This window comes from Nothobranchius furzeri, chromosome 9 (genome assembly GCF_043380555.1).
Source record: "Nothobranchius furzeri strain GRZ-AD chromosome 9, NfurGRZ-RIMD1, whole genome shotgun sequence".
In the NCBI taxonomy this organism is placed as follows: domain Eukaryota; kingdom Metazoa; phylum Chordata; class Actinopteri; order Cyprinodontiformes; family Nothobranchiidae; genus Nothobranchius; species Nothobranchius furzeri.
This window is the reverse complement of record NC_091749.1, coordinates 31,119,955-31,128,365: the sequence shown is the minus strand read 5'-3', so window position 1 is coordinate 31,128,365 and position 8,411 is coordinate 31,119,955. Positions and strand designations below refer to the sequence as shown.

The 8,411-nt window shown below is 41.6% G+C and overlaps 1 protein-coding gene across 1 annotated transcript; it reads right to left on the bottom strand.

Moving 5' to 3' along the window:
- Positions 1 to 773: 773 nt before the first annotated feature.
- On the bottom strand, positions 774 to 5,468 carry LOC107382043 (cytochrome c oxidase subunit 5A, mitochondrial). Its single transcript, XM_015954017.3, has 5 exons — positions 5,309 to 5,468; positions 3,343 to 3,459; positions 1,167 to 1,288; positions 977 to 1,099; positions 774 to 888 (listed from the first exon to the last, which is right to left on the bottom strand). The coding sequence occupies exons 1-4, from the start codon at positions 5,379 to 5,381 to the stop codon at positions 986 to 988; spliced, it is 426 nt and encodes a 141-aa protein (XP_015809503.1). The 5' UTR covers positions 5,382 to 5,468; the 3' UTR covers positions 774 to 888; positions 977 to 985.
- Positions 5,469 to 8,411: the final 2,943 nt, after the last annotated feature.

The window sequence follows — 8,411 nt, the reverse complement described above, 5'->3', positions numbered from 1 at the left end:
CGCTGGCCGATTTAAGCTAAATTGAAATAATGTTAAATAAAAACCGATATAATATGCTGCTTCGTTTTATCTGAGTAACACGTGACGTAAGGTCTGATTTAAAGGTTTCTGTCGCCACCTAGCGGCGAAAACACATCAAGTCTAAAGAGACTGAGAAAACACCGTAAACTGGTTTATTCCTGGCAAAGACCCTGATATTTACAGTTAATGGGAATATTTGTCCAACAAATGACGTAAGCCCTTTATAAAGCAAACAAAAACCACTCCAGACTCAAAGGCTCCTTTCAATTTGGGGTATTTTTTCCCAGACCAGACTTTTTCAGATCATTTTAATGCCAACACATTTGTAGATTTAATATCAGTGTTTGGGCAACTGATGGCAGACCACACATGGTGTGTGTCTCCTTCTAATAAAAATTATAAATGTTCCTCTTCGAACTGAAATATAAAAATAGCAAAATACAGAATGAAACATGTTATTTAGTATTTGATGTGTTCGCTCAATCAGACAGTAATGCCTAAACAAAAACGTCTGGGCAGAGTCTGGTAACAAACATGTTCCTGCATTTTTTATATCAAACTAAATCTGTGCATTTCCAAACTCGACAAACTTTGTAGAAATCCTGACATCAGTAAAATCAGCTAGTTGTTCTGTAAATGTCTTCACTAAACATGTAATTTTATTTCCATATAGATCAAACATACACTCATCATTTATTTAGCCCTGTTACCCAACTCAGAATTGTACCATTAAAGAGTAAAAACTCCAGGAATTGATTGTTAATAATATATCCTTTATTTTGTACACAACAGGACAGCATGATTGAATTAACAATATAGACAATTTAAACAACCAGGAGAACTCATCTCTTCCTGTGAGAGAGGGACCTGAAGACAGAAAGAGAGAGAGACATGTTCAATAATGCAAACATGTTATGATCAGGTGAAGATGAGCCCGTGTGGCACGTATTCTCACCTGGACGGTCTACAACTTGTCAATTCCAAGCTCCTCAGGTGTTGAGATGCCAAGCTCTGTAAGAGTGGGTTTCAGCTCCTGGATCAGGTAGGGATAAATGTCCTTATGGGGACCTGCTTTATCCTGAGGGAGACATGGAAAGCTAAAGATGGACACGCTTGTTCTGAGAATCAGCAAGACTCCAACTCACCCTCACTGCTTCAAGGATACGGATGGCGCTGGCCAGGTCGTTCAGTCTCCGACAAGCTCTCAGAGCCGAGTCCAGGATCTTGGGTTCTGGAACGAGGTCGTACCCAATCAGGGTGTTCATGCCTTCAGGTGGGAATAAAGTTGTCATTATAATGGAGGTTATTGGAAGTTATTTAGTCTGAAGTAGGACTGGGCGATACAGCCTAAAATCAATATCACGATATATTGAGGATTTAACCTCGATAACGATAAAAGGACGGTAACTACAGGTATGCGCAGAAACAAAAGTTGTCCATGAGATGGCGGTGTCGCATGTATTACGTTTAGTCAAATTTTTAAGTGACTCAAGGTGGTAAAGCTTCTTAAAGGGACATGAATGCTGCCGACCTACACACATCTTTTCTTTTTTTTTTAATTATCAAATTTATTGACATGGGAAAAATTATCTCAATAAGAGTCAGAAATTTCAATAACGATACATTTTCGATTTATTGCCCAGCCCTAGTCTGAAGTATTAAAACAAATATGTGAAAACTGGAATAATCAAATCAGAGGAAGTGAGCTAGCATTAGCCTCGTTTTCAGCTAACACTTCCACATGAAAACACACCAGTGTTTAATTAAACTGGATGAGCAAAATGAGAGGTTATGTTATAAAAACAACACAGGAAGAAAACACCCAAAATAATATTAGCTTTGGCTTAAATCTAGCCAGTTAACCCATAAGTAGGGTTGGGCATCGAGCATCGATTGGAACCGGTTCCAACGGTTAGTTTTTCCCAGAATTGTTCAAAGTTTTTTATTTCGATTCCTAGTTTCAATTCCTAGAATGCCAACCAGAAGATGAATCCGCAGCCAACCTGTGTGAAAAATAAACGTGATCCGCAAACTGTGATCAGCGCTTTTCAGAGCTGATCACACCAGATGTCTGTGTGCAGCACCGAGCACCCCCCCCCCCCCCCCCCACCTGGCGCGCAGCAGCCAAATATAAACAAACACGTCTGCTGGACTTTTACTCCGTAATGTAAACTTTAACTCCTGCAGCGTAGAGGAAACTTGTAAAATACGTCAACACGGTGGATTTAATAGAAGCTTTAAAGAACAAACTCTGGACGGTGTGAGGTGAGTTTGTCTCACTGCAGAAATAACAACACACACGGAGCGTCAGCAGTCAGATGCAGCCGCTCACCAACACTTGTGTGTGTGTGTGTGTGAGCGTCAGAGGGCTGAACAATAACCTGTAGAATAATTAAAGTCATCATGCTAGAGCAGCTTCTCTGTGGTGGACCACACCATCTTCTGCCACATTAAATAATTATAATAATAATAATAATAAATAACATTTTTTATTTCCTTTCTGAACTATTTGTTGAGAGTTTTAATGTTTAAAATCTGTTAGATTGTTACTGACAGCAGCTACGTTTAAGTTTCACTTTCTGTTCTGACTGAATGCTGCTGCAGCATGGAGGTGTAGTTCTCAGTCATCCTGGACATGATCATCCTGAGAGTTTCAGCTGAAAACAGCTGGACGTTTCTGGATATGTTGGAGACATTTAGCCTCTCATCCCAGAGGCTGCTTCCAGACGTTGGTTGTGGTCAGAAAAACACACTGGTTGTGCTGCAAGTCTTATTCTTTTTTCTCCAAAACATGTTTTTGTCTAAATGAAGGTGATGTTGTTCGTGGAATTAAAATTCATGTTGAAGTTGAGATTATTTCATCAAGTAGGACCTGTGGTTAGCTGGCTCATGTAAAGCATGTCATGTCTTGAAAGAATCGGGAATCGATAGGAACCGGAATCAAACCAAGGAATTGGAATGGGAATCGTTCAAAATCAAACGATGCTCAACCCTACCTATAAGACCTCGGTGTTTTTAACCTCATCAGTGAGTCAGAACAGACACAATCGTACCATTTAAAAGCTCTTTATGCTACATTTTGAATATATAAGAAATAGTGTATTTTTCTTGTATGTTCTGCTGTTTTTGTTCAAATATGAAAACCTTCATGAGAAATAAATACTTCTCTACTAAACAACTGAACCAACAAGCACGGAGATTTTAGGTGTTTAAATAAAATTTTAAAAAATCATAGAAAAATAAAAGAACAGAATCCAAAAAAAATAAAAATAAAAACATTTTTTGGAGGAAAAAAAATTAAACAAAATATCCCAGCATCACCTTTCTTCAGCTCCCAGGCATCAATGTCAGGCTTGCTGAAATAAGTGACCCAACGAGAGTCAAACTCCTCATCTGTTTCCACTTTGCCATGGGAAAAACACCTGGAGGCCAGCGGAGCTGAAAAAGAACCAGAACGTGTTTTAAATCAACACAACGAGCGTAAGAACTTTGATCACAGTGTAAATGTGATACGTTTTATATATACATACAGGTAAAGGTCAGCAACTCTCCAGATAGAAGAGTTTTTATTTTTAGAAAATAGGTAACATCGTCCCTTAAAAAAGACAAACGTATTTTAAGACAACCAAAAACCACACATACAGCTCTGCAAGCATTTACCTGTGCTTAAAATATAGTAATCTACCACAAAACAATCCCAAGTCTGAACTAAACACAGAACTGAAAGTGGCGGTCACCATGTTCTCCTGTAAAAGTTATTAAAACATGGAGGATACCATTTTGATGGTTGGCTTCTGAAATGCACAATCATCATCTCCAGTCTTCAGCATGTTCAACTCAAGGTTGTTCTGTGTGTGTGCTGCACCAAAACCCCAGATGTTCCATCTCCAATATCTATGCTGCATGGAACTTATTTACTAGTACATAACATTTAAATATGCCCTTTAAGTGGAAGAATTAAGTGTTTTCATAACCTTCTGAGGGTAACTCAGCAGGCTGATGACGTGGAGTTGACACATCAGAGTGAATAAATCATTAAAAAAGATTTATTAACATAGAAGGTCTTTTAGAGGATATTTTGCCGTATGTGTGACAATCACAACAATAGGAATTTGCTGCAGTACTTGGTGCAAGAAAAGATTAATGAACAAAAATTAGAATGAATAAATAAACCCAATGAAATGATAATAATACAGAGGCAATAATCAGAGAAGCAGCTACTTCATACAAGTCAGTGTAGGTGCTGATCAGTTCAGGTTTAAACACAACACTAGGGTCATGTGACTGGAACAAAGCAGCTGGAGTGGGCAGTTCGATTGTCGTTCATGAATCCAACCACAGAGGGGAAAAAAATGTTTTTGTGGTGAAAGGTTCTGGTCTGAATGGATCGAGCTCTGCTGCCTTCTGTGCATTTAGCACCAGGTCGTTGTGGCTGCACCCGTTTGACCTCCATTCTGTAGGCAGACTCATCCCGGTCAGAGATGAGTCCGAAGACGGCGGTGTTGTTGTCTGCAGCTTGATAAGCTTGGCAGACTCGTGGTTGGAGGAGGTGCAGCCATTGGTGTACTTGGAGGAGCAGAGGGGAGAGAACACAACTCTGAGGAGAACCGGTGCTTATGGTCAGCAGGTCCGAGACATTCTTCCCAACTGACTTGTTGCTTCCTGTTCGTCAGAAAGTCAGTCCAGATGCTGCAGGATGAAGTGTAGAGCTATATTGATGGCATCATCTACATACCTGTTGGCTCTGTGGGCAAACTGCTGGGGGTCCAGGTGGGGGACTGTGAGGGTCTTGAGGTGAGGGAGAACCAGGTGCTCAAATGACTTCATGACCACTGATGTCCGAGCCACAGGTCTGTAGTCATTGAGTCCAGTGATCCTTGGCTTCTTGGGGACAGGGACTATGGTGGAGGTCTTGAAGTAGGCGGGCACATGAGATGCCTCCAGTGAGGAGTTGGATATGCTTGTAAACACTGGGGCCAGCTCTTCAGCACCGTGTTTTAGAGTGGCAGGGGACACACCATCAGGTACTAACAAAGGGGGTCATGACAAGGTCGTGGTTTTTTTCCCTTTATTTCCACCTAGCTGTGCGTGATGTCCATAATAAAATTCAATAAACATGTCTAAACTCGCTTAACCTGAAGCTCATGCGGACAGCCACTTTCAAAAATCATTCAATGTCACCTCATGTTAGCCGCACTAGCAGAAGCTAAGCTAGTTAGCTTACCGAGCAAGCTAACAGGACCAAACTATGGGGTTCTTTTGTCTGAGGTGAAGCGTAAGGTTCTACCTGAGCAGCTGGGTCGGGTCCGAACCAGACCCCGGGTCCCCGCGGTCGACAAACGAACAACAGCTCGAAACATGGTACCGCACTAGCAGTGCTAACCGTACTGTAAATGACAAAGAGGGGGGACTGTGGACGGACGGACACGAAGAGGGCACGAAGCATCACGTGATTCACGGAAACAGCCGAACGGCTGTACGTAAAAGCCGCTGATTGGTCCCTATTTTTACCCTCCTGCTGTGATTTAGCTGTGGAACACAAAGGGCCGGGCCCGCCCAGGACAGATTACAGCACCTCACGCAAATGTATTGGCTCGAGACGATCAACAGAGGGCGCTCTAGGTTACTAATCGACAGTTTTAGATGCAGTAGAAAAGACGCTTTGGTACACAGGCTTGCTAAGATGGACATCAGAACTTGGTTTAGCAAACAGAAAAACAATGCTAGCACAAGCGGGGATGACGCATCATCAAAAAGGCAAGTGCAGCCAGAAGTTGCAGCTACAAGTGCTTCTGTTCCTCCTCTCTCCGTGCCTCCGCACAGTCTCAGCAGGCAATTGCGCTACCGAGTGGCAGCAGCACCAAAATAAATCGCTGCTCAGATGACCTCGGGGTGGATAAACCAAATCAGGTGCGCCTGGAAAATTATCCAGTTAGACTTTTCTCTGGGAAAAAACGCAGTTTTTCTTCTTCATGGTACCAAAATAGAACCTGGTTGGAGTATTCAGTGAAAACGGATGCAGCATACTGTTTCCCCTGCAGACAGTTTAGTTCTCATTCCTCATCATCCGACTCAACATTCAAAGAATCAGGCTTTAAAGATTGGAAGCATGCAACAGAAAAAGATAAAGGACTGAACAAGCATGCATCATCAAAAGACCACATATTGTGTGAGAAACTTTGGAGAGAGAAAAGAATGTGCATTGAGACTGATTCTGAAATCACAACCCTGGTACACAAAGATCACCTGGCCCACAACAGATATTATGTAAGCTCAATCATTGACATTGTAGCTTTTCTTGCTATCAATCTGCCTTTCAGAGGAGACACTGATGCATGGGATTCAGCAGGACAAACTGGTAGTGGCTTATTCTTATCATTGTTTGAGTTTACTCTGGAAAAAGACCCACATTTGGCTAAAATAATTCCTGCCATCCCAAGAAATGCAACATACACAAGCCACCAGATTCAGAATGTAATTATAGAACTAATGAGTCGACAGGTGACTGAGCATATTGTTGAGGAAATAGGGAACTCTTTTTACACAGTCAAAATGGATGGAACCAGAGATCCAACAGGATGTGAAAATCTCTCTATTGTCCTGCGCTTTCTTGATGAAACGTATGCAATAAAGGAGAGACTGCTGACTATTGCTACATCAGACGCAGGTGATGCTGAAACTCTCACACAGACACTGATCTCAGAAATAAGAAAAGCTGGCCTGACAACAGACAAAATAATCAGCCAGGTGTATGATGGAGCCTCTCTGATGTCAGGAAAACTGGGTGGGGTTCAAGCTCTCCTGCAAGATGAACTTGGCAGAGAAATCCCATACGTGCACTGCTTTAATCACCAGCTTCACTTGGTAATAGTTCATGTCATGTCTGCTGAGAGAGCTATTGAAGATCTATTTAGTGTCTGCAATGCCCTGTACAAGTTCACAAGAAAGCCCACTGTTGCAGCTAGATATAAGGGAAACACACTGAAACGTTTTCTGGAACAGCGCTGGACAGGACACCTGGCTACAGTAGAAGTCATTCTCAAATCTTTTCAGGAGATTCTTGAAGTGCTGGATCATGTTGACAACACACCTTCATTCCCAGCAGACACAAGGATGGAGGCAGCAGGGCTGCGTAGCGCTGTGTCCAAACCAAGCTTCTGCTTCCATGCTCTTGTTGTGCAGAAGATTCTGGCCATTCTTGAGCCATCCAACAGGATGCTACAGTCAGAAGAAATGGATCTCCAAACAGCTGTCCAGCTTGTGAACAGTGCCAGGGAGTGCATTTTGGCCCTGCGCACTGAGGAAGTCTTCATGGAGTTGTGGAAGGAGTGTTGTGGAACGGAGGCCAATGACACTGCCAGCCATCAGAGTAAGAGAAAGTGCAGTGTCAACAGAAACCTAAACGATTACATTTTGGAGCAGACATCAGGAGCACGACCACAGGAAAACCAGATCAAAGAACAACAGCGATTGTTTTACAGCTGCATTGATGCTGTTGCAGGTGAAATTGTGAATGAATGAATGAATGAATGAATGATCAATTTATTCAGTCAGTTATCTTAACATGTCATACAATTAGATACAAATACCATTTCTCACTAACATATGCCTTGTTTTTTATATGGTGTCTATTTGGTATATCATGACTGAATAGGTTTAGGCAGAAGCAATAGCTTATATAATTGCCTAACCTACTTACAAAACATTTTTTTAATTTCCCGCAATGAACCAACAACCCAAATAAAAGTAAAACACAAATCCATCCATCAACATCAAATTAATACTCTTCAAAAATGTTTTTACTGATAAGTTTTTTAAGAACTGAAAGAGAAGTTGCTAATTTTCATTCTATTTTAGCCTCATTCCAAAATTTTACTCCCATTACAGAGATACATCTCCTTTTCATGCCCTTTTTGGCTTTTTGTAGAACAAACATACATACACCTCTTAAATCATATTTACTTTCCCTCTTTGCACCGTGTGCACCGTTTTGGAGAGCGAAACAGCAAATTGATAGAAAGTATGGCTTCTCTTTATCCAGAAAGTACCTCCTTCCTGGATCCTGAAAGAATTAAACCTCTGCTTGCTCTAACAGGAACCACAGTAAATGAAGCTGAGTTTGTGGTTGCCTGTCAACACATTCTAAAACACACAGAGACCTTTACACCGCCAGATGAAGGGAAATGGACAATAAAAACAGTGCTTCATCATTTTCACAGCAGCCTGGAAGCAATGCCTAGTGTCATCACTGCATATAAGGCTGCACTGACCCTTGGAGCCTCTACAGCCTTGTGTGAGAATAGTTTTTCCACTTTAAAAAATGTGTTCAGCGAGCACAGAAGAAGCATGTTACACACCCGAAAAGCTTGTTTAATCCAACTTGCCTTTGA